The sequence below is a fragment of the Gossypium hirsutum genome, chromosome D13 (assembly GCF_007990345.1).
Source record: "Gossypium hirsutum isolate 1008001.06 chromosome D13, Gossypium_hirsutum_v2.1, whole genome shotgun sequence".
Lineage (NCBI taxonomy): Eukaryota > Viridiplantae > Streptophyta > Magnoliopsida > Malvales > Malvaceae > Gossypium > Gossypium hirsutum.
This window is the reverse complement of record NC_053449.1, coordinates 49,586,768-49,613,458: the sequence shown is the minus strand read 5'-3', so window position 1 is coordinate 49,613,458 and position 26,691 is coordinate 49,586,768. Positions and strand designations below refer to the sequence as shown.

The window sequence follows — 26,691 nt, the reverse complement described above, 5'->3', positions numbered from 1 at the left end:
TCCCAAGTAATAGCTCTCTTGAGCTTCCCGATACTTGGCTCTCATGAGCTTTCTAATTAATAGCTCTTTTGAGCTTCCCTATACTTTGCTTTCATGAGCTTCCCGATTAATAGCTCTCTTGAGCTTCTCGATACTTTGCTCTCATGAGCTTCCCAATTAATAACTCTTTTGAGCTTCCCGATACTTGGCTCTCATGAGCTTCCCGATTAATAGCTCTCTTAAGCTTCCCGATAAATGGCTTGCATGAGCTTCCCGATATACAACTCACATGAACTGCCTGTTATATGGCTCAGAAGAGTTTTCTGTTTACAACTCGTATAAGCTTACATGCATATAAATTGACGAATTACAGTTCAGTACACTTCGTGTGTACTACCCTGTATCCAACGATATTCTAAATGGTTCAACGGGAAATGTTCTGTTACGAGACGATATGAGTTGATACAAACTAATACAAGTACATATATATGAAATGCATGGAAATGATGGTACATGATATATGGATATAATGATATGGATGATATATGTTTATGAAGAAACAGTAAGAGAATGATATGTATTATGACATGTATATATGTGATTATCTTTGACATGTTGATACATGGAAATTATGTAAGTTGAGATGAGTAATAAACTCCAGTGTGACATGTTGAGAAAATAAGTTTATCAATGTTGAATTTATATGAAATATGTTCAAGTACACTAACAAGTGTTGTTGTTTGATGCTTAGGCAAGTTTCAAGCTATTGGTTAAATGGTAATATATTTATTTATATGATGCATTGAAAGGGTAAGTACTCAAATGAAAATATGATAGTGCTCATGAAAGAGTGGTAAGGTTAAGTTATGCAATTTCTTATGAAATGACTTATCATGTGATTAATTCGATAAAGGTTATGTTTAAATGCACTAGCTTGTGGCTATGGTTGAATGATATGCTTATGACTAGTGTGTTATGCATATGGAATGAGTGTGGAAAGTAAAGAAATGCAAATGAAAATAAATAATTTTGGAAGAGTTAAAGTTGTTTAAAATGCTACTATGCTAGGAATAATATGTATAAGTGATGTTGTGGATTTATTCTCCTCGTGAGTTGTTGAATATAACTTCATGAGTATTGTAGAATCAATATTGGATTATTTTTGATATGTATAAATTTCATATTTGAAATGAATTGATATGATTAAATTTTATACGAGCTTACTAAACATTCATTGCTTACGTAGTTGTTTTCCTTTACTTTTCAGATTATTAGAAGCTCGATTGGGTTGGAAGCTTGTCGGAGTTATATCACACTATCTATCGGTTCTACCGGTACGTTTGGATGTTTTGATTTTGGTTATAATGGCATGTATAGGTTATTTTGGCTAAATGTTGGCCTATATGTGTTTTGTTTAGATTAACCACTCATTTGGCTTCTGTTTTGGTATTTTGATTGTGTACAATTTTCCTTAAAATGTTGATATGTGGAATGATTTGTGGTTAAATGATGAAAGGTAGAATAGTAGTTGAAAATGCATATGAGGTATATTTTATAACTTGGTGTGATTTGGTACAATGCTATAGTAAGTGTATATGTATTTGATGTTATTGAATAAGTGGTATAATTAGTACCAAATGGTAAGTTTTAGTAAATGATTTACATGTTGTGTATTAATGCGATTAGACATTTAAAGTTAGTGGATTACTTGGTTACATGGATTATAAGGTTAAACATATTTGTAATTGTCATTTAAGATGCCTAAGGGTATATTGGTTGTATGTGAATATACTACATGTTTAGGTATTGATTTTACCTTTTTTGGATGCCATAATATGACTTGTTTATATGCACAATGTTAACTGAAGGTACATGCCTTGTTGGGTGAGAAAAATGGCTTATAAAATAGCTTATTTTCGTTCACACGGGCGTGTGTCTCAGCCGTGTGTGACACACGACCAGGTGACACGACCGTGTGCCCTCTGTATCTTTTAAAAGAATGAAAGTTAGTGAGTTACACAGCCTTAGACACGGGCGTGTCTCTTGACCATGTGAGTCATACAACCTGGTCACACGGACGTGTGACCCTTGCAGTGTTGAAAATATTAAATGTTTCTGAAAAAATTTTGAGTTTCTGATTTAGTCTCGATTTGTTTCTAATGTGTATTTTGGGACTTGAGTGCTCGTATAAGGGACAATATGTATGATTTTAATTAGTTTTTGACATGAATGCTATATAATAGAAAATGTTTACATTTTTTGTCTATTTGATTTATAAACTCTGGTAATGCTCCGTAACCCTATTCCGGCGACGAATTCAGGTTAGAGGTGTTATAGGTCCTAGTTCATGCGCTATTCTACAAAAAAGCTTTCGTAAACTCGATTAAGGCCTAGATTTAATTGTGTATCATAATATCTAGGTGTTTTAGACACGACTGAACATTTGAATGGTTTATTTATTATGTATTTGGTCTAAATTTCTTTAAATGTTTTAAAAAGTCCCTATTTATCTCGGGCTTGTCTTTAAAGCATTTGTATATTCGTATAAGACCCAGGAAAGAATGTCCATGATATTCAATGTTGTATCGTTGCTGATTGCATGAATGATGATTTTACTTTGAGTTTCTCAGTAGTTGTTATGGCAATGATTGTAGCATCCCGTAGTTCAGACCCGACGATCGGGTCGGGTAAGGGGTCTTACAATTCAGTTTCATTATATGGTTGGATCATAGTGTGAGAAGACAACTTATATTAGTGGATAATCTAAATAGTCTGTAGTCTAATTGAAATTGAGTAAATGTAACAGCCCAAATTTTGGGCTAGTTAGAATAGTGGTTTCGGGACCACAAATTCGACGAGAAAAAAAATTTATTTTCATTATATTTTTATGGTCTACGATTTCGCAAAATGATTTCTTGAAAATTTCGTTCGAAAATTTTGACGTTTGGGCACTCAATTTAGTCAAAATGACTAAATTGTAAAAGTGCAAAAGTTGAGTTCTACATGTTAGAAGTGTCCAATTGCTATGAAATTTTAAATTGGAGGTTCTTAAATGGTAATTAGACCATTGGTTAACTTGTTGGACAAAAATGGCAAGAGATAACTGAAATAAAAAAATTTTAAGTTGGGGGCATTTTGATCGTTTAGTAATTAAAAGAATTAAAAAGGCTAAAATAGCCAAAAATTTGTCCATCTTCTCAATGGTGAACGGAATCAGCAAGGGGGAAGCCATATTTAGGGTTTTCAAGCTTCCAAGCTCCATAGTAAGTGATTCCAAGCCCCGTTTTTAATGTTCTTTACATTTTTAGAGTCCCGATAACTTGGTTTAGCTTCTTCTAGCAATAATTTAATCTAGGGTTCATATTTGGAAAAATACCCATAGGTGAAATATGTTTATTTTGATGTTTTATGTAAGAATATGAAGCTTGAAATCATGTTAAATAACTTTTGCTAGCGGATTTTAAGTGAAAACGAGTAAATTGACATAATCAGTAAAATACCTAATGTTCATAAGTAAGTGTTAGAGTGAGAATTTGATGTTTCTATAGGAGGGAAAAATGTTCATCATGTCATAAAACAAAATAAAAAGGAATAAAGTTTAATTTTTGAGCCTAGGGGCAAAATCATAATTTTGTGAAACTTTAGGGGCAAAAATGTAATTTTTCCAAAATATGATTTTTTTGATTGGATTGAATAATGTGAGTGCTAAATAAGTTAAATGTGTTATTATAAGTCAAGAAAGACAAGGAATTGAATTTGATTAGTGAAAAAGGAAAAAACGAGAAAAAGTGAGAAATTTCTCGATTGAACATTCGGAATAAAAAGGGATACGAATGAAGTGACAGAAATGATCACATGTGTGGCATGGACTATGTGTAGGTCACTATGTGAAATTGAAAGTGATGGTCACGTGTGTAGTACTATTTGCAGGCTACTACGTGTACCAGAATGATAGGTCACATGTGTAGTACTATGTGCAGGCTACTATGCTTACCGGATAGCTTTGATCACGTGTGTAGTACTATGTGTAGGCTACTACGTGTATCAGATAGTGATGGTCACATTTGTAGTGCTATGTGCAGGCTACTATGTGAACTGGTATCATTAATTATAAGGTGGTTGCTATGTGCAGATCCCACCGGATATCATTGATTACAAAGGGTGGTTGCTGTGTGCTGAATCCACCGTGTATCTGTTATTATTCCAAAGTGTTCATCGGGAAATTGACTAAGTGAAAATAAATGAGATCATGTAACGATTAAGTGTGATTGAATGATGAATATATGTGTGGAATTGAATTGAATAATGATTGAAAGTGAAAAAGTGAAATTATGAAAAAAGTAAAATTAGCAACAAAATAGTTTTGGATAGTAACAATAGTGTAACTTTGAAAAATTACCAAAAATGGTGAAAATTTAATTAGAGAGTGAATAAGATATGAAATGAAAGCTTAATGAGTCTATTTTTACATAAAAGAAACAGAGCAAGCAAAAGAGTTATATATTTTGAGATATTTGAATTTTAGTGAGGTAGGGTTAGATTGATTTCGAAATCCCCTGTTCCAACTTTGGAAAATAATTAAAAATTGTAAAAAAATAATTATGAGCTATAATTTATAATCCTAGAATCTTTAATGATCCTATTTTCAAAACAAATAAACAGAAATATCATCTGAGTTCTGTACAATGAGATAATTCATTTTTAGTGAAGAGAGGTCAGAGATGTTGAGCAGTGAAACATGGGTGACTTTAAAGAATAAACTGTACTAATTGGATAAGCCAAAAATTCTAAAAATTTTATGGTAAGAAGATATGTGAGTTTCGGGGAAAATTAACGAAACTTAATTTGGAGCTCTATAGCTCCAGATAAAAATAATTTAGTGACTGTAACTCGACTAGACAGTTTTGAATTTAAATATAAGTGAATAGTGAAATTATGTATAATGCTATTTAAGCATGTTATATACATAAAGGATGTGGGAAGAAGAGGAAGAGGAGGAAAATAAAATATATGAATGAATTGTGTATAATTGCTTAAATGTCTGATTATAATCGATAAATGTTGAAATAGGAGTGATGCTTATATTGGTGCATTACTGGTCATGGTAAGCTTATGAGAGAAAATAAAGTTTCATAGCATATGCGTGTGGTATATTTGGCATGAAATGATGTCATGAGTGGCTCATGAATTAACTCATGTTGGTAAGTTGATGCATAATTATAGTATTCAAATATATACATATTTGTAATATTTTGCTATGTGATTCGGAAAAAGGGGAATAAATAGCATACTAAAAATTCGGCCATGGTGATAGTTTGTGTTAAAGGAGTGTTTTATGGCATATCTTAAGTAATGGAATGTTATGAATTTTGAGATTAATTTTCTAGTCAAATAAATGACAAATGAATTGTTACGTATTCGTAATTTTGACATATGTTTGGTATATGAAACGTAATAATATATGCTTGAATAAACTTTAAGTATTCAAATGACATGGATTTGATGGTGATAAGATTTGAACATTGAATTCATGAAGCACAGGTGATGTATTATTGTTGTGTGATAGCTTGGTTCGAGAAATTTGTTAGGTAAATGGTAAGTGAAAGCATTTATGGATATAGAAGAAAATTTGGAGTGAATATGAAATTTAGCTCAATTAAATGATTTCATCAATTAAACATTGTGTATACCAGAATGTGTTAGTGAATTACGTATTCGTAAATTGACATTCAAAGTTCAGTTAGTGATATATGAAAATAACATGAAAAGATTTATGATTGTGATTAATATTGATTCTGACTTAAAGTGGATTCTTCAATATTAGATTGATTTAACGGATATATTGAGCATATGAATAGGTATGTATTGGGTCTCGTAAACCCTAATTAGCGACTTGAAGATAATAATTTGAAATTTTTTAATTTGGACGAAATTTTATAACCCGGTTTAATATGTTTATAAGTGTATTTATTCTGGTAATACCTTGTACCCTATTCCAGCGTAGAATACGGGCAAGGGGTGTTACAATGTGACATCACCATATTCGACCCTAATGTTTAGGCCGAGTTTGGGGTGTTACAGTAAATCGATTGAAAAACTATTATATATATTCTGTCAAGTATAATTGAAGAGATTTTTTGTCTAGGGCATCATAGCGGATGACCCCAGAAGATAGATACATAAATGTCATTGTCTAAACTGACAATACATCGGACAAGACCCAAATTGAATTTATCTTAGATCCGTTTATGGATTTATTTACTTGTGATATTCATAATAGGACATATCTTAATCTTGAGTGGATGATGGACTATGTATGCGTGACTCGTATACTTTGATGTAAATGAAAGTTTAAGTTCAAACAGATACAGAACCAAAAGCTGGTGCGTTGAGTATACGACTTCTACATGATGTAGCATTGTTCCTATAATGACCCAAAATTCACGGGCATCGAAAAAGTACATTGTTGGGCCTCCGTCTTAATTAAATGGGTTCTTAAATAATTATTAGAAATATTTATGAGTCTAGTAGTGTGTTTAATTAGGTTTTAATTAAGTGAGTTTAGCTTAATTAAAGGTAATTAGGAAAAAGGACTAAATTGAAAAAAAGGGGTAAAAGTTTAATTATAGATTAAAAGAAAATAATAGGGACCAAATGGGCAATTAAGCCACAATTGGAGGTTGAGGCGGCATAAGATTGTAAAAATCTTAGATTTTTACATGATTTAATTATATAAATATATAAATTAATTATAAAGTATATTATTAAATTAATTATATTATAAATATTATATTAAGAAATAAATTAAATAAAGACAAATGTATGGTAATGATAAAACACATGTGTAATAATATGTATGTGTACAATTGTAATACATGTATTTGATATTAAATAGATATTTATTTTAATTATTATTATATTAAACTAATTAATTTAATAAACAAATAAAAGAAAACAAAATGAAATAAAAGAGACACAAAGTAAGGAAAGAACTGAACCATTTCGAAACAGAGCAGGGGAAAGGAGAAAAAGAAAAAGAAAAAGAAAAACTAGAGTTTGAAGGTTTAAAGCTTTAATAGGTAAGTCAATTAAGTCCATTTCTCTTAATTTTGATGTTTTAGAAGCTTTAGAACAAATTTTTGTTGAAATTAAGTTGAAGTTTTGAAAGTTCTTAGGTTTTTGAACATAGTTCATGTCGAAAAAAATAATGAATTAGGGGTTTAATTGAATGAATTTCAAGTTAGAATTGATTAAAGGATTAAGATTGTAAACTAGGTTATAAGTTTTACATAGTAGGGATTAAATTGAAAGAAGTTTAAAATTAGGGTTTTAATATGAACCTTGAATAGTTAAGTTGAATATGGCAAGATATTAAGTAGAAATGAAGTGTGAATGGAGTTAGAAAAATAAATGAGTTAATTAGGATTAAATTGGAATTAGGGTATAAATTAAAAAAATTCTATTAATTATTGTAAATTAGTGATGTATTAATAATGAAAAATTATTATTATTTTCGTAGCTAACAAAGAACCCTAGGAATTGGCACACAAAGGAAAGGAGAAGGCTATCGAGGACTAAAACGAGAAATTCACGGTTTGTATTACTATAATTCAAACTACTATTTATTAAATGTTATATTTAAATTTATGTGTATGGTAAGTAAAATTTTAAGGTAGGTATCAATATTGAAATGAATGAAATTGAGCTGAAGTATGGTTATGTATGAATATTTGATAGTATATTGTTGGAAAGTGGAAAATTGTATCGAATTGAATTGTACATTGAAAGTGAAATTGAAATTGAGAAAGTGATTTGAATACCCTATTAACCAATCGGGCTTAGTCAGATATAGTTGGCATGCCATAGGAGTGGAAGAGTACGAGAATTTATCGGCTTTGCCGATCAGGCACTATATGTGTCGTATTAGGCACCAAGTGTGTCGTTTCAGGCACTTTATGTGTTGTATACTGCTTTTGATATGTTGATCAGGTACTGAGTACCGTTTTAGGCATAATGTGCCGTATTGGTGTGTTTGGTTGGAATCCATGTATCTGCCAAGGTTCGGGTTTGTTAATAGGGTGAATAATCGAAATGTGAGAATTGAATAAATTTGATTGATCGTACGACTGAAAGTATAAGAAAGAAATTGTTAGTCGAATTGTGAGATATGAAAGCAAGAACCTAAGGTTCATGAATTGATCAAATTCAAGTTATTAATATATGACATTGTTGATGAATTATTATATGAAATATGAAACTGAATATAAATTAGTTCTTATAAATTATAAATTTTACATGTTTAATGTTATATGATTAATATTTATAATTCATAAAAGTTATATAGTTTGAATTATGGTAATACCACTGAGTAAGAAATACTCAGCGTACGGTTGTTTCCGTGCGCAGGTCAGTAGAAATCAAAGGTCCCGGTTTAGCATCCAGAACAATCTCGACTTCAGAGACAATTTGCTGATGTAATCTTTTTTTTTGTAAAAGTGGCATGTACTTAGGTATTATATAAATTGTGTACTTAATTCTTGTAACTTTGGTTGTAAAATGATGTCTAATATGGATTATAAGTATGAAATGAAATAATATGGCATATTTGGTAAATGTGGCATGAAACTAAAATGGAAATAAATGAAATTATTAGTTCAATTAAAAATTATTTATGAATGATCAAGTAGATAAATTGTTAAATTAATGTTGTAGGCATAATTAGGCATGTTTGATTGTGGAGATGTATAGGTTGTTATATTGGTTGCAAATTGGTTGTGGTTTGAAATTGTAGGGAAGGTTAGATAATTATAAAGGGGTTATATTGAGTTTTTTTTTTAATTCGGGAGCACTCGAACAAGTCCCGATTCACTTCTAATAAGTATTCTGGGCCTCAAAAGTCCATGAAAAGGGACTAAATTATTAAATTATAATATGTATGTTATTTATTTTTGAATTTAATTGTAAATTATCTGATATGTTCGGTAATGCCTTATAACCCTGTTCTAGCGACGGTATGGGGTTAAGGGGTGTTACAGTTCCACAATAGTGGAATTCATAACCTAGTAAAGGGTAAATGATATCCTCTCATTAGCATTACATTACTGATGAAAAAGGAACGTGGCCAAAGGTCATTTATCATAAGAAAATTGATGTAATATCTATATGTTAGTAATTGACTTTTTCATATTAGAAGATGTAATGGAAACCATGAGATAAAATATCCACATTGAGAAAATTGATCTTTTCCTAAAGAGATTAAAAATATCCTATGAAGGTACACACTTATGACAAAGTCATTGGACAAGCACTAAATAAAGTAGCTTTCGTAATGGTATACAATAAGAGAGAGTTCAGTCATGGTACTATAATGCAATGGCTCCATGATAAAATAAGTTGTAAGTAATAGGCAAAGGGTCAGAACCTAATTACAAATTATTTAAGCCCTAATTATATATGTCCAATCACTCTAGGAGCTTATTCTCAAGCAATTTAGGTTTTTTTTTCTACATTTTTTTTGATTTTTAGTATTCATTATTAATAAACATTTTTGTTTAGTTTTGTCCTTTTTAAGACCCAAATTGGCAAAATGGTGCCATGGAGAACCTAACAAGGTGTTTGAGTTGGTGTAGAGAGACAAGAATGGCTCGACCTTGACGAAAACAACATTCAACGTGGGTGTCATGAAAATGATGCTATGGCAGTCGTGACACCGAGTCCCTTTGTTTCGAAGGTGCAAAAATTTAACGAGAAATCAACCTGGAGCTGGCTATCAAAAGAGTCACGCATTGAGGGTATGATGTCGTGACACCGAGCCTCTAAGGTTGTGATATCCCGGAAGGTGTTGAAGTGAAGAAATCATGGCCACCATCGAGGATTTCGCAACATCGAGAACCCCCAAAGCCAAGATCGTGCCCCCTGCCACGGATGTCACGGCATTGATGCCTCGGTGTCGCGACACTGAAGTTTGAGGGGTAAAACACTGTAGGGGCAATTTTGTGTCCAAACAAGCTTAATTCATTTCTTATTTAAAGGCATAATTGTCAATGTAAGGTTAAATGTTAGTAGACTATAAATACTACCTTATAAGCTTTTAAGAGTAGATTTTGGTGGCTAAACATTTTTCTTTAGTTTTCATAGTTTTAGGTTAGGTTTCCATTCTTTTTCTTTTCTTTTCATTTTTAGATTTGGTTTTCTCTTTTCATTTTAGAATAGATTTTATTTTTGTTGTTTTATTTCTTCCTTTTTGTTGAAAACTATGCAAAAGGGAGATGATCAAACTCTTGGGCTTAATTGGATTTCCATCAATTTTGACTCAACAAAGTTTGTATAGTTCGTTCATTTTGGTCTCGTGGCATGTACCTAGGGACATTTAGCTAAATGTTCAAATGGTTAAGTTGTATATGATATGATCCAATGCAAATGTTCAAATGGTCCACATTGCGACGACGTAGCTCAAAGTCACAACGAACCCTAGTCACAAAGTCACGTCACGACGAGAAAATCCTCGAAGTCGCAACGTTAAATCAAAATTTTGTAATCATTATAAGTTGATCCATTACGACCCCAGGTTAATAAAAGAGCTATCATAAGCTCGTATAAAACCTGGAAATGATAATGCAATGTATGCACATGATTTATTTGTATTTAATTGTATAATGATATTGGATTGCATATTACTAATTGTAGTTGCTCTAAGAACGAATATGACACTTTATAGCCCGAACCCAACAATCAGGTCAAGTATCAGGGTGTTACAGCATCAATATCGACATTAAGCATGTGGGGTGGAGGTTCATACATCGTAAAATCTAGTTGTGTTCAGAACTACTCCTTTTCAGTTCAATGGGAATGACTTCTAGTTCAGAAAATAATACAATTCCTGAACCATCTGGCCTAGACTCCCGGAATGGATCATCATCAATTTCTACTTCCTTCGTTCTGAGCTTCCTTTTTGTTCTCAACTTCTTCTTTATTATCAACCCCAGTTGCAGTTTCATGTCCAGAACTGGATGTCCCTTCGTTGGTGCAAGTTGTAAGGAGAAAATCATTCGATCTCATCAATCCTGTGTTAAAACCAATGTTACTTATGGATTGTCTGATCTGTTGTAATTTGACATGTCAAATCAGGCTCTCCATTACACTTAACGAGCTTGTTTTCGAGTAATTTAAATGTCTTTTTCGTGTTTTTCCTTAGTTTTAGTTCTTTGTTTCAATAAGTGAATTAACACATTTATGCTACTTTTGAGACCCGAATTGGCCAAATGCACCATATGGCCCTAACGATCGATTGAGTGTTGTAGGGAGTCAATGGTGGCCCAAACGTGAACGAAAACATCACCTAGAAGAGTGTATTGCGATATCAAAGTATGGAAGTCGTGATATCCTTAACAGTGTTGATACGAGAAGAATTGAGACCATCTATAGTGGTATCGCGATACCCAACCTCCTAAGGACCCCCTATTTCAAGACTATCGTAGATATTGCGATACCGAACCATGGGTATCATGATACCCCCTGTTGAGCGAAGACAATATATTCCTGCAAGGGTAGTCCTTGTCCAACTCCAACACCAATAAAAAGCACACGTTAAGGGACATTTCGGGCACAATTTTTGGGTTTAAAAAGCCTTCTTTTGGCCAAAAGAAAGAAAAGACATTAGATTATTCATTTTTTCACCTTTTTTTAGCATAGGGTTTAGTTGCTTTCTTCATCTTTTAAGGTTAAAGCTTGTTCTTTTTTGGTTTTATGCTTAGTTAGTTAGTGGTTAGTTAACATTGTAGCTTGGTGTTAATTGCTACCTTAACTTAGTTGTATTCACACTCTAATCCTTAGTTCAAATATCTTTCAACTTAGTTTCATTTTACCTATTAAAAATCCTTTCTTTGGTGTGTTTATTAATCTTTCTTGCTGCAATTGTTGTTTTTTCCAAGCTTTTGCAAGAAAGTTTGGGTTTTTATTGCTTTGCTTTGTGATTAAGAAAGCTTGGGTTTTTAATGTCGAAATTTAACTATGAAGACTTTCTCTTGCCATGTCACTCAAAAAGGCTACCTACAGGTTGGAGTGTTCAAACTTTGGTTAAAATCAAATTAACAGATCGAAGCGATCTAATTTAGTTAACCAGTCGATGGTCAAACTTAATGTGATCGAAGATCGGTTAATAGTTATTAGAAATTTCAGTTACCAATTAATTTAGTTCGAAATTGGGTAATTAACTAAATTTAATAATTATGTAATGCTTCAAGACTTACAATTTCGATTAATTCGATTAACTTTCAAAACAAATGAATATTATCAATATTTTTTTTATCTGTTTTATACTTGTTATAACCAAAAGACAAAAACATCAATTTCAACTAATTTTGTTAATCAACCAAATTAACCAAAATATTTCGGTTCAATTAAAATTTTTTTTAAATTTCGATTCAATTAACAATTAAAGGATTATATAATTCGATTAATAATCAAACCAACCATTTGGACACCACCAGCAACGAACATTTTTTTCCTAAATTTCAAACGAAATGACCTAAAACCTTAAATGGCACATATGCCTAATTTTGCCGAAAATTAAACGGCAAACATAAGATCAGAAATAATTCTAACTCAGCCACAAGCCACAATAGTTCGAAACCTATCAAATTTAACAATAAGTTGACTTGGTGGTGGGATACGTTTTTCTTGAAGTGCTTTATATGCATAATTAGATAACAAAATATGACCCTGACCTTTCACAAACACTTAAAAGAAAACATTTGAACATGCACACTAAACTCTGCGCATTGGAACAATCATAATCTGGAAAAATAAAAGCAGAAGATCTGCATCTTTACCAACCAAAATAAGCTGCATTTATAAAGTTCAAAGATAATCTAAATTCCAATACAAAAATAATAACTCTCAGGGATCCAGATTAAAAGTTCAATGCTAACACAACTTTAAATGTTCTGGAAATGTGAAAGGCAAACCCTAAGGGCGGCATTCTGATATGAATGCTGAAAACTATGCAATAATTTTTTAAGCAGCTCCCTTCCCCTTCTTTCTCTGGATCTTCTTCATGTAGAACTCCAGCTCTTTGCCCTCCAAGATGTAACTGAAAAACCCATTTCACTAATGTTAGAATGAAATCAATCATAGCTTGTAAGACAAACAAAATAGTAGGTGGATGGGAAAGCTATTAGCTATTCAAAAAATTATTCTTTTTCTTGCAATTCCATTTGAGAAGCCTAGAATAAAAAGAGAGGTTGAGGCTTTAGTATAGAACATACCCATCTGCACGGCCACATTGACCAGGCCGTGAAGAGATACAAGCCAACAGACGACCACTGCCAAATTGTTCCTCAATATGTGGGTCAAGAGCGCGATTTTGTTGACGCTTCTCCAGCTTCCTCAATACATGGTTGCTTTTCTTCACCTCCTCAGTAGCAGTTTCACCTTCCTATACACGAAATAAGTTGAACGGTGTAAAAATGAAAGCAGTGCCATAGTCAGTCAGATATTTAGAACATCAAAAAAGATAAAATTTTTATGCTCAAGCAGAAGCCCTGAATACAATATTAACCACTATTTCTACTTTTATGAACCCAAGTTGGAGAAGGTGCAGACATCAACTGAAATACATATGCTCGCTTGATGGTAACAACCTCTCATGTGCACAGACAACAAAATAGCAATATCAAAATTAGTTTAGACAAGTGAAACGATGCAAAGACAAGAATAGCCACTTGCAGGAAAGGGCAAAAGAGAATAACAAAATAGTTCCATTCTAAGTAAAACAGATTTATATTTATTGGATCATATCCAGGTTCAATTACAATGACACCGAAACATTAAAGGAAGAATACAAACCAAAACAACTACCAAAGCTTTTAAAATGATTCACACATCGGCATAGGAAGTAATTATAGATGTGAACCGAACAAATAAATAATCCCATACCTCTCCTTCTTTCTTGGCTGCAGCTGATTTCTTCTTGCGACCAATGTCAATGCCATAGTGCTGGAGATACCACTGCTTGAATGGAGCAGCATCAACTTGAACAATAGCACTCTTCACCAGAGTTTGAGTGCGAACCAGCTCATTGTTGGATGCATTGTACACCACATCCAAAATCCTGGTCTTACGAGTCACAGCCTCACTTCCCCATGAGTAGTTTCCGGTGTCGAGCCTCAAAGCACGCCACTTCACATTCCCACCACGAACCCTAATCCTCCTGACTGTCTTGTTGCTTGACAGCTTTGTGTTAGCAGGTTGCCTTCCAAGCTCATACCTCAAAGAAACCACTAAAACTTAGATTACTCGATAAACCAATATTGGAAACATTAAGTGAAAAGCAACCCAATACGAAAGAAAACCAGGCATCTAAACAAACAAGAAATAAATTTTAAAAATAAAAACAAACAAAGTTCAATAAATTGCTCTGAAATCCTCATATGACAATAAAATGAAGCTAAATCTAAAAGTAAAGGCCAAAACTAGATTACAAAATCAGGTAAAACACAAGAACAGAATCCCATTCTTTTAATCATTCAAAATCAACTTTCTAAGCAACCAGAGAAAAAAAAAGACCAGGAAAAGTAAAAACAGAAAACAAAAAAGGCAAAGAAAACAAAGGGTTTCGCTTATTACTTTCTCTTCTTCCTCCAAGCCTTCTTTTTGCCACCAGTGGCACGCCTCTTGTGCATTGAATCACGAGAAATACCTATAGTAAAATGAAATTAAACACATTAAGCAAAGAACACTAATTACATAATTCAAAGAGAAATGAAATTTTACAGGAATTTGAGACATACCCATTTTGGCTGAAGAAGAGTTCAAGCCTTAATGGGGTTTTTATTTTTATTTTTTAAAAAAAAAAGTGAAACAACAAGAAGGAAGCTCGGGAATGACGGGCGGAGACTTGAAGCAGGGAAGGGATATACACACCAGAAAACCCTAGTTTTATGAAATTACCTTTACATCCTTAATGGAGTTGGGGCTGGGTTTAAGCTTCGTAGGGTGTAGTCGTCAATGGGAAACATGTTGGGCTTCATATTAAAAGCCCAACTGTTATTGAATGCTTTGAATCATGTTGTCATAAAGGAAAACTTAATTCATCCGACTAATGCTCATGAATATGATCTTTAAAATATAATATTAAAATGTTTTTAGTTTTCTTTTCTTTCCCACGTTGAATTTTCTGTCTCATGAATAATGTGATTTGTATTCAATTAAAGTGAACAAGATTAGATGCACCAATGAATAGAATTTGATTCTCACTTTCCAACATTTATATCAAACATTCTGAATTGCAGAAAATAATCATCAATGAAAATTAGGTATGAGAATTTCTTCCGATTATCAACATGCCCTGAACTAATATCTAAATTTCAAACCCTAAATCCTAATCAACAAAATTAAAACGATAATAAAATATATGAAAAAGAAGGAAAAACAAAAACATGCCCTAAATTTTAACCATGAGCTATAAGCCCAAGATTCGAAAAGAAAAACGAAAACAAAGCTCAAAGACCAGCCATCACCTAAAACCATAATCTTAAACCTTGGAACAAATAATAAAACCCTAAACCATAATTTTAACATTAAATTTAAAATCTTAAAGGTTAAACTCAAATGTAAGTTAACAAAATTAATAATTGAAATTAAACCCTAATCTCAAACCAAAATCCTAATTAACAAAATTAATGTACGAGGAATAAAGATAAACAAAAGCAAACCTTAATCCCTATTTAACGAAAACATATATGAGGAACAAGGAAAAATGGAAACATAATGGATGTGCAAATTTTTGTATTACTTAAGAGTTTCTGTAAAATTTATGAAGTGATCTTTTTTCTTTTTTTTTTTAATAAAGTCTATCTAATGGACAGTAAGATTAAAATTAATGGTAATGGTGAGATTATTATTGCAGTAGTAAGATTAAAAACAATAATAAGATATGCATTTAGATTCAATCGTAACATAGGTGATGAGATGAATTATATTGAGAAAAAAAAATACCATTAAAGACCTTATTTAAAATTTATAAATACAACAAAAATGTATTTTATTGATATTTATTAAATTAATAATTAAGTCAAATTTATTTATCAGGAAGATAAATAAGTCAAATTTTTTAGAATTATATTTACATAAGATAATAAAATTTTAATAAATAATTAAACATACCTTCAAACTATAACGTTTTTTCGCATTTAAACTTTCATTCTGTTAACAATTTTGGTCCAACCGATTAAAAAGATCTGAAAACCAATTAAAGTTTAACATGTAGCATTTATAATTAAATTATAGTTTAATATTACATATCTCTTTCATCTTCATCTTTTCTCCTGGTTGATTCAAAGATACAAAATCAAGATGTTATGATTTAGCTCTTCAGATACTTGTTTAATAGTTTCCTTGAATTTGCTTTCTTACCATGGGCGAAGCATAAAAGGCTTTTTCTTCTCATTTTGGTGTTCTTTCCTCCATTAAAGCTGCATAATAGGATATTGGTTTTGTTAGTGAGCTTTAATCTTTGACCTTGGTGGTGGTTCTCTAACTATCTTTCGGCTTCAATTATTTTTGTTGAGATGTAGTGATAATAGGTCTGGGGAATGGGGTCTGAATGATGTTCAAGGTAAGTTTTGGGTTGTTGGAATTTTTATCAATATATGTTTTTTAAGGGTTTACGAAACAATATTGGATTCTATCACATATTCAAATGCTTTAATTAGGTGGTTGTCGAACATAATTTCCTTTTGCTAGGGCTGTAGGTGATTGCCATAACTTCTTGTTTTTTGGTAGAATGAATAGATTTTGCTAGAAGAAGAGGTTATTGAGAAAATCTGGGAACTGACAAGAAAATAAATAAATAATTTATCTTTTTAATTTCATTATAAATATGTAAATAAAATTTTCAAAACGGAATCTTTCTTTATGGTGTAAACATATCCATTTTGGGGACAAAAACAGTGCTGAGGGCATTTTTTGGTTTAAGCCATAGTAATTAAAAAATTGCTTTTATACAACTCTTTTTTTCGAAAAGTTAATTAAAATTGCTAGTTTTGTTTGAACTACTATTTTATTTATGTTTAACTTAAAATAAATATAACTTTATTAGTCCATCCTTTAAAAATGCAAGTATTAATTGAATAATTATAATAAAATAGTAGGGATTAAAAGTTGCGGTGGAAGGGGGCTTGGAAAAAAAGGCTATGGTGCCCGTTCTCATTCAAACCATACCAGACTACCACTTCTCCATCCTATAATAGTTTTCAAGTTAAACACACCTTAATAGAGGTCGTAAAGTGGGGGAAAAACTTATTATAAACCATTTCTACCCAAAAATGACTTCCTTTCTTATACTAGTAAGTTGAAAGTAATCATAATCATAGGTTAATGGCCTATGATTAGTATTTATCAACCGATGAAGGAATTTAATTCTGAATAAATGGGGTCACAAGTTAGTCCATGCTCGCTCAAGGCCACCTTTGCATACAACATATAATCCATTAATAAGCTAGGTATCAAAGTGGCCACAGTCAGAAAATCAGTACTTTGGATCGACTCGATCAACGATTTGTTTTGTCTTCACAACTAATCAAAATTTGATTCATTCTTACTACTGAACCAGACAGATAATATAATTGAATCAACACAAGAAAAGAAGCAATTTCATCTTTCTGCTTGTAAAAAGCTTCAAATCTCAGACAAAACTTTCAGTCTACATTCTCAACACTTGCAAAATTCTACAAACAACAGGAAAAATGAAAAATGGTCCACCTACTACTTAGTTACCTGTAGGAAACCTACCTTTATTTGGTTTTACCAAGGACTTGCAGAACGAAGAAAAAGCTCCTTTCAGCTCATCCGGAATAGGGATAGAAAGGGGTAGTGCTAAAGGACGAGGTCCCTTGTGGTGTGCACTCTTGTTTCTCGCAGAAAATGAATGTGCCAATGCTGGCTGCTGCTTGTTAAGCCCTTCGATGATAAATGAGAATGCCCCAAAGGTGAGACAGCTCTGTAGAAGTGCCTGAGGTGCACCTGCATAACCAACCATTTCAAGCCAAAATGAGGTTCAAACTGAAACTGATATTTTTATAACATAAGAATAAGACTTGAGATTCTCGTACCTGGGAAACTTAGAGCAAGTCCAGTGCAGCATCCGGCTACACCGGCATTAATAACTGCAGAGAATGGTAATAACTCTATATCAGCAAAACAAGCACAAAAAAAAAAAAAAAAAAAGAGGCAATGTTACTCCGATTTTACAAGGCATACCATCATCTTTTCCCCGAAGCCTCTTCAAAAAGCAAACAACCAAACTGTGAACGCCGGACAAAACTGCAAATGTCTATAAAGAGAAAACAATGTGATATAACCGAAAGATTTGTTCACTCAAGAGGGGAAAAACTAGAATTGCATTATTTTGTGATCATGAGATTCTCATACCTTGGCGTAAGATCCTGCCTCCACAAAGGATCCTTTAAAGCCTTTCTTTTTAATCAATCCTGACCCTAAGACAGACATGGAAAGAGAAAAATTAAAGTATACACCTGATTTCAGGCACACAATGAGCCACAGAAAAAAGATCAGATGGTCTAGTCGAAAATACTGCCCAAAAGAAAGCTCAGCCACTATTGGTCAAGCCCTAACCTTGAAACAAAATTTTCAGGACATTGAACATGCATTTTAGGACAACCAAGAACCTAAATGAAAGCATAAAATCCTACTTCTCACACAAAATCAAATACGTAATAGCTCAATCTTTTAAAAGTCTAAAGTTCTCAAAAGGGTTAATGTTCAAGCTTAAAGACAGAAGCCAAAGGAAATTATTCAATCTAAATTACAATTAGAAATGCATAAAAACAGAATAATCCACTGTTCAGATATAATGACTATCTTCTCCACTCAATTACTATCAATATTCCATCGGTACATACGATATTCTAAGTTTAAACTCATATGTACTAAAATAAAAAAGTTCATGCAAAAAAATAAAATTACACAAAGAAAAAAGAGTTCTGATCTGACTTAAAATTTTCAAAAACCTAAATTCACAAATAACATCAAAACTAAACTTACCAAGAAATTCAATGGAAAAATTCCCAAAAATTTGTTCTGTACCAAACTTACCAACAACGCCAAAAAAAACCCCGAGAGAGGGAAAAATCATAAAATATTTAGCAATGAAAAGAGAAAAATAATACCGTAGCCAAAGATGGAGCCCATGAAGGCACCGGCGGCGGAGTCTCCTGCGAATTGGAAGAGGCATACGGCAGGGGAATTGGAATTGGATGGTGTTAGGATTATGGCTTTTGAAGAATTAGGATTAGGGTTTGTTTCAATATCAGATCCAGCTGAAGTGTTTGGAGAATCCGAAGTAGCCATTTTTGTCCAAAAACTACTATGAGTTCCTTTTCCCCCTTTCTCGACGTGCCTATCTATCTTTTCTTTACAAGACATCTGATATTTTGTTTTGATTATCTGCAAACGACGGCGTTTTATGAAGCTTCCATATTTTTTTTGGGCAAACTACACCATTAGTCACTAAACTACAGGTATGTTTTTGTTTTGTTTACTTAACTAAAAAAAGTTACAATTTGGTCATTGAACTATTAGAAATGTCTAAACTATTCAAATATTTTATTCAAGTCACCACGCTATTAAGTTTTTTTTTTAGTTCCACCAAAAAGCTCCAAGTGACGATTCGATGTTCAATACGATAGATTAGTACCCATTGACGAATAGAAGAACATACATTAGATCCAAGTTGATTTGACGATTAGTGTTAGAAATCGAAAAAAGAAGTTGTTTGAGTTTTTGTTCACAGATTTGTAATATCTAAAGTTGTTTCATGAAAAAAAAACTAAACTATAGAAGAGAAGAGGAAGAGAGCTTTCGATTTTAACAACCGAAAACTTTTGAATAATTCAGTAGCCAAAATAAAAAAATCTACACATAATTTAGTGACTAATAATGTAATTTACCCTAATATTTTTATTGGACACCAAATCATTTTATAACTAAGCTTGAACTTGTTACCCATATTCAACCCAAATCAAAACTAATTCAATCCATTACAAAATCCAAATACTCAACCCAAAACTAGTACTTTACAATTCATCATTTTATTTAATTATAAAAAAAATATTTTTCCATTAAATAAATAATCGTAGAGAAATAATTCTTTCTTTTTCCTTTCATATATAGCCTTTAAGAAACCTTACAACCATTGATAATTTTAGGCCAAAGAAATAATTTTATGCAATAGCTCATTTGAAATAATTTCTTAAATGAAAAGAAAAAGATAAAAAGAATTTTTAAATTGAAGATTTAAGTTCTGCATGAAAACGTTTCAAAGGCAAATTTCAATAGAAAATCTATTATTAATACCCCAAAGAATGCGTTGCTGACATGACATCGTAGACTCAAAAAAAATTTATTAGAGATCAGATGATGCATTCAATACAAGAATAGTAGTTTGTGTCCCTCTTGCTCTCACCCATGTCCAACATATATATATCCGGATATGGGTATAAAATTGACTTGTAACTTTTACACACCAAAAAAAAAAAACATTTTTAAAAGAATTAAATTGTGTAAGATACATACCCGTATCCGACACTCACAAACAACATAGGTATACATATCTTCATTCTGACCGAAGTAAGGTCAGATTTGTTTTAGATGAATTAGTAATGTTCTTGATATATTGCTCCGAATTCTGCTCTCCAAGCCTGATCATCATATAGAATTGCACTGCTGTTGTGTGATGCTGCTACATCTGAATCCTCTCGATATAATGGTTGCAGTGCAGATTCTGGCAATCTGCTCTCTGCAAGGTACTGTTTCATGGTCACCATTTCCATCTTGTGTTTTCTTTTCAACTTATCCACTTGCTTTTTCAACTTTTCATTCTCTTGCTGAACATTACTAAAGTTCTCCTGTAAAAAAAAATTCAAGTTAGGATCAATTCTGCAGTTCCTTTTATGTAGCAGTATAAATGTAGAAGTTAGTTTACCTCAGCAATTGAGGCAGCTTGCTCAGCTTCTCTCAGCCTAACTAGGAGTTCTCCAGCAGCGTGAACTGCCTCTGCTGTGTCTCTTAGCTGGATTCTGAGACTTTTGTTCTCTTTTTTCAATTGTTCTTTCTCCCTTTCCCTTTCCACTCTAAGAGCTGAGAGCTCAGCCGCCAGGGATTTGGCAAAACGTGCACCATGACCTTTGCTTCCTGCCTTTGCTGCTGCCTTCTTTATCTCTGCTATGCCTTCCATTATCGCCTGGTGCTTCGTAACCAGATCATTGTATTTTTCTTGAAGATCAGCATAGTGTTCAACCATTCTAGCATGACCAAGGACAGCTCTGCTAAGAGCATCATCTAACTCCTCGGTACACTTCTTCTCTAATTTCAGTTCCATCTCTACTTTTTCGGCACGGCAGCGGTTAGATTCCAGATCCATCCTGAGTTCATCGGTCAGGGATATCCAGTCACTTTCCATTTCCATCCATCTTTGTCTTTCTCGCTCAAGTTCTTCCTCGCTGTTATTACGACAGTCTACACTTTTTCGCAATTGAATGGAACGTGACAACAAAGAGGACCTCAGTATTTCAGTAGACTTGTTTGGTGATGGAGAAGCAGTATATGACTGCAATTTACTCTTCAATGTCTGAATCTCCTGAAGAAGTGCTTCCTTTTCAGTCATATCAAAATATTCTTTTCCATTTTCACCGTTGTTGGACTGCTCATCAAACGGTATTATTTCATTCTTCAGAGGCTCAGGAGCATGTTCAATTGCAGAAATTTCTCTTTCAAGTTTGTATTTTTCCACCTGTAGTAGTTTTAAACCATCAGATTTAATCCAGTTATGCATGTTCTTATTTCTAAAGACTAAAGAGGTCAATAAAATTATTACCAGCTGGGTTAACTGCTCAATTTTGGCTGCTTGCTCCTTACAAACACTTTCAAGTGTTTTCTCTTTTATGGAGGCTTCTTCCACCTGAAATGGAAGCAACAAAAAACTAATAAGTATGGAACAAGCAAACCATAAAAGAGAAAATGTTTCCTTGAACATACTGTGTTCCCGCCATCTCTCTGTTGGTTATCAACCGTTACAATCCATGTCTTCAAGCTATCCCGAACCTCATCAGGGTGGTTATTTTCAAACTTCCTTTGGCAAGATGAACAAAACAAAGGAGTAGAAGAGCCATCAGGAGATGGTTTGTCATTTGGTAATGTTTGAACAGAAGCATTGGCCTTGTCTGCTTCTGGAGAAGGTTTCAGCATCAGGTGTTCGAAAGAGAAGGCAACTGAAGATCTGTTGGGAACTGAACTATGCTGGTGTTGATCAATAATCTGCAGGCCCCTTTGAAGGCTTGCAGCCAAAGACTCTGTAGGTCCTAAAAACGTCTTGCTTGTACGTAATGAGGACCTGATGTGGTCACTATATTTGAGCGACTGTCGTAATACCTCTGACTCTGAACTCTCTGATACATTTTTCTGACTGGCCAAAAGTGCTGACGGAACAGCCATGCTTTTCCTTAGATTATTTGCAATTTTGGGAGATTCAGACAATGTAGGCTCTTCGAGGATTGAAGACCGACGATGTGGGCTGATGGAGATGCTACTTCTAATTGAAGGATCAACAGCCTTCAAAGTTTTTGATGTAACTGAAAGGTCATCAGCTGGTTCAGGACTGGACATGGGAGGAAGTTCCACTTCATCAATTTCTTCTATCTCTGTTTCTTTTGGGCAATGAATGTCATCTTCACTCAGCAAGTCTGTCTCACAACTTTCTTTTACAGAAGACTGAATGGAACCTCTCTTGTCCGATGGATCTCTTAAGTTTGTCTCACAAGAGCTATCTAAATAATCTAGCTGCTGACGTAGTTCCTTTACATCTTCCTCGCCAATATTAATCTCTTCCTCGTATTCGTTATCTATGCGTGGCAGGATCAAAGAGCGGTTAAGGCTTATTCTTAACTGGTTCAAGCTTTCACGTGCATTCCACCCTTTAAAATATCCACTTGTACTCCCAACTGAGTTATATGCATCAGACTTTGCTCTTATAAGCTCTTCCTGTAATTGATATAACAGCAAGTCAAGTTATGATTAAGTACAATAAAAAGGGCAACTAATGTAGAAACTTTTCGACCTTCAGTTGACGAATCTGATCACTCAAGCCATTTACATCATCTTCAGATATTTCATTTATTACTGGCTCGTTTCTTACAGCTTTAACCCTTTGCCCAAATCTAAGAGTGCTCAGTATTTCACTTGTATTTCTGCAGTCAAAAACAATAAGCTTAGCTTAAATAATGACCTCAGAAAAAAAATTGCAGCTTATCGATTAATAAGGTTCTGTACATAAAGAACAAAGTCAAAAAATGTTAAGAATACCTGTTGTTTGCAGAAATATTGCAAATAACTGTGAGTTTGGCATTGCCACCAAGGGATTCTCTCAATATACGTGTTAAACAGGAACCCCCATATGGAACATCTTCAGGTTTTTCAGGTTGAGTTTCTTTTGCAAGAGTGTTCACCAAATACCTACACCAATGAAACAAGAAAAGATTATATCAATCAGCTCTAGCCATACGCAATAATACCTTCCAGATTATATAAAGGTAATGATGAACATACCCAAGTTGTGATAAGGACTTCTTGACATTTTTGCCTTCCAGTACATGTTGTCTACCAACATCTTCAAGTTTGTTTCTATCCAATCCTGCAAGGTCAATCAAGCTGATTCTGCTTGTTTTTGAACTGCTGAAACATTTTGATGAAGCTCCCTGCTGTATGAATCAATGATGATCAGCTCATTATTTCTAGAACAGCAGCACTTATATTCTAGATGTGCACGAGTACATTTCATAACATTGATCATTTAAGTGAACAACATCAACAGTAAAATGTCATCGAACAAAACCAGACTGGTTGACACCCAAAAGAAAAGATTAGCAACTAAATCTTGTCTTGACTTCAATGATATAAAATCAAGATTTGGCTCTGTACCTTGCACCAAGATTCAATGAAAAAAGTAAAAACAATGTGAGACCGAGAGCTCTTGGAATTTACAGTTGTTGCTCCAACCTTCCTACTTGAAAGCCCCTGTAACACACGTAAAGAGTAATAAATACATGCATGGAACGAAAATTTCAAGTCAATAATATATCTATGATCTTCTTTATTCTTTATTATATTTATTTTTTATCACTGATAAAATTTCTCCTATCAGTACTATGATTAAAGCTTTTGCCAGTTGACACCAACTAAATTAGATAATTGACTAGAAACTAATAATAGGTATCCATTTATAAAAAACTACCTACAGTTTTTTAGTTAAAATTTATATATACACTATTCAATTCAGCGATAACAAGTTTAACATCATTAAAACACTATTGTTAAATAGACTTATGAGTAAAGATTATACTAAATATAAATATTTTAAAGAAAACGTGTTAGATAAATATGCATTGAAAACATTATTTCAGCTGGTATGGTTGCCTGCCTACCTTAATCAAAACTTGAGTTACATCCTCATAGCTAGAAACATATTCTTCTGTCAAATTCTCAACGTACAATCCATTCTTTGGATCGTCCTTTATCTGGAAAACAATGTCCAACAAACCAATTATGCACCACCCTGAAGCAATAAACTCTGGGAAACTGCTTGAATGGGAAAATAAGTATAGGCAAACATTTACCTCAAGGTTCCTTTGAGTTGGATCGAGTAAATCCCCAATTTGCTCATTGTAAATCTGAGAATAAACGTACAGAAAGCATTACATTATGTCTAACAAAAGGTCCAGACATTGTTTTATACAAGCATTCAGATTCAGGACGGCAAACTAGACTACTTCAATCCAGTACATACCTCAAGAAAGGAGCAACGACACTGATAATTTGTCTGTCTCCCATCAGAGTTCTCTTGTTCCTACAAAATTTAAACATATGAAGCAATGAACTACACTTTCAAACTCCTAAGTCCTAATACTCATTTTCTAATAAAATTCAGAATAAGGAAAACAGAAGAGCATACCCTTTGAATCTCAGAGAACAGCATTTGGAAGATACGAGGAACAATCCCCTGGTGGCTCGCAGGTGAATGGTCCTCAACCATGGCGCTTGGTGGACCCCACATTGTATAAGTCTTTCCACTTCCAGTCTATTGACAAGTAATTTGGCATTAACCATGGTTACTTTATACACAACTCACCATCAAATTTTATTGTTATGAATGCTCATCAAACAGATAAAGAGCTTAAAATATATTTATATATTCTAAAGAGTACCTGTCCATATGACAAAATTGAAGTGTTGAAACCAGCTAATGCATTTTTAACCAAAGGAACACCAATTAGCTGAAAAACATTCTCCTGGTAGCCACCAAAAAAATACAGTTTATTATGAGTCAACACACCCATTTTTTCTAAAAAGGAAAAATATAAATAAAGATTTGAAAATTGCTTCTACTGACTAACCTGACTGGAATTTGCATCAAGAACAGAATCGAATGTGAATTTGCGGTCACCGACTGATAAAGAATCTGAAGAAACCTTCCTCACTGTTCGATCCACTTCTTTTTCTTGACCATTTATGGGTCTAATTCTCACTACCACCTATTTGTTCAAAAAAAATGGAAATTGAGTCAAACTTAAAAAGCAAGTTCGGTTTTCAACTTTGCTAAAGATTGAAAAAACCCAGAAAAAGTTCAAAATCAAGTTTAGAAATATGCTAAAAGCTTTAAAATTATGAGAACTGTGTTGCACTGAAATTGAGCTTACCTTGACGGATGGATCTAAATTCGTCAATTCTCCATTTTGTTCTTCGGATTCAACCATATCTTTCTGCTTAAATTCCAAACAATGGTTCAACCTATATCATTTTTCTTAAAAGAAGAAGAAGAAGAAGGAAATACTGATGTTGTTTAACTATACCTTGACGGAAGAGTCCATAGAAAGCGGAATTTGGGGATGAGCGTCAGATGGGTTAACGAAGGAGTCAGAAGTAAGCGATTTGGAGAGTGGAGATTTGGGGGAAAACTGGGCTGAATTATTTATTTGAATAATGTTGGGATCTGGTGGAGGAGTGTTTTCAGAGTTGGATTTCTTGATGCTTTTCTTAAGTTTTGATTTAGGAAGCAGATTTCGAAGCGAAGAAGTGGAAATGCTCCCCAAAAACCGGCCATTCTCGGCAACGGCGGCTTCTGCAGTTGATTTCATTGTTTTCACTCTCGTATTTTGGGAGTTTTCAGAAAAAAGAAGAATGTATAGACAAGAAAAAAAGAAGAAGAAGAAAGATTTGAGATCTCTGAGAAAGAGAGGGAGTGAGGGAGGGCTTCGAATTTGAATTTAAATTTAAATTTGAATTTGTAGAGAAGCAGAAAGGGGGTGATGGGAAGTTTTTGCTTGTGAGAAGCGGATGGAGATGACCGTTGGGGTTTTCGAATTCTTAAATCTTTAGATCTAGCTGTGTGTTTTATTAGCTAAAAATGACCATAATATCCTTCATACACTTTGCTTTTCTCCTTAGGGTCGGTTGAAAAACGTTTTAAAGAAAATATCTTCTCCATTTTTCTGTGTTCGGTTCAAATAAAATAATTTACGAATAGAAAATAAACATTTCTCTTATAAAACGATTTACCATTTTAGAGAGCTTCTCTATTAAGTATTTTATTTTTATTCAAAAATTAACTTAAATCAAATTTAATATTATTATATTAATAATAAA

General features: G+C 33.1%; 3 protein-coding genes across 4 annotated transcripts; all 3 read right to left on the bottom strand.

The window, feature by feature from the left end:
- Positions 1–12,804: 12,804 nt before the first annotated feature.
- Positions 12,805–14,976, bottom strand: LOC107920570 (40S ribosomal protein S8). Its single transcript, XM_016850336.2, has 5 exons — positions 14,769–14,976; positions 14,605–14,677; positions 13,915–14,245; positions 13,245–13,414; positions 12,805–13,069 (listed from the first exon to the last, which is right to left on the bottom strand). Exons 1-5 carry the CDS (start codon positions 14,770–14,772, stop codon positions 12,994–12,996), a joined length of 654 nt encoding a protein of 217 aa, XP_016705825.1. The 5' UTR covers positions 14,773–14,976; the 3' UTR covers positions 12,805–12,993.
- A 2,646-nt stretch (positions 14,977–17,622) lies between these two features.
- On the bottom strand, positions 17,623–19,436 carry LOC107918358 (chloroplastic import inner membrane translocase subunit TIM22-2). The gene is made up of 5 exons (XM_016847895.2): positions 19,167–19,436; positions 18,409–18,473; positions 18,238–18,310; positions 18,090–18,143; positions 17,623–18,000 (listed from the first exon to the last, which is right to left on the bottom strand). Exons 1-5 carry the CDS (start codon positions 19,420–19,422, stop codon positions 17,747–17,749), a joined length of 702 nt encoding a protein of 233 aa, XP_016703384.2. The 5' UTR covers positions 19,423–19,436; the 3' UTR covers positions 17,623–17,746.
- A 946-nt stretch (positions 19,437–20,382) lies between these two features.
- LOC107920516 (kinesin-like protein KIN-12F) lies at positions 20,383–26,389 on the bottom strand. 2 transcript variants are annotated; one of them, XM_041109022.1, is made up of 16 exons: positions 25,899–26,389; positions 25,746–25,808; positions 25,443–25,580; positions 25,254–25,337; positions 25,001–25,126; positions 24,836–24,895; positions 24,666–24,719; positions 24,474–24,566; positions 23,971–24,066; positions 23,599–23,747; positions 23,356–23,505; positions 23,111–23,240; positions 22,033–23,034; positions 21,872–21,955; positions 20,981–21,787; positions 20,383–20,903 (listed from the first exon to the last, which is right to left on the bottom strand). In XM_041109022.1, the coding sequence occupies exons 1-16, from the start codon at positions 26,181–26,183 to the stop codon at positions 20,652–20,654; spliced, it is 3,573 nt and encodes a 1,190-aa protein (XP_040964956.1). In that variant the 5' UTR covers positions 26,184–26,389; the 3' UTR covers positions 20,383–20,651. The 2 variants fall into 2 exon arrangements, with proteins under 2 accessions (XP_040964956.1, XP_040964955.1); XM_041109021.1 differs by having other exon boundaries at positions 23,599–23,750; positions 25,899–26,388.
- Between the last annotated feature and the right edge of the window lie 302 nt (positions 26,390–26,691).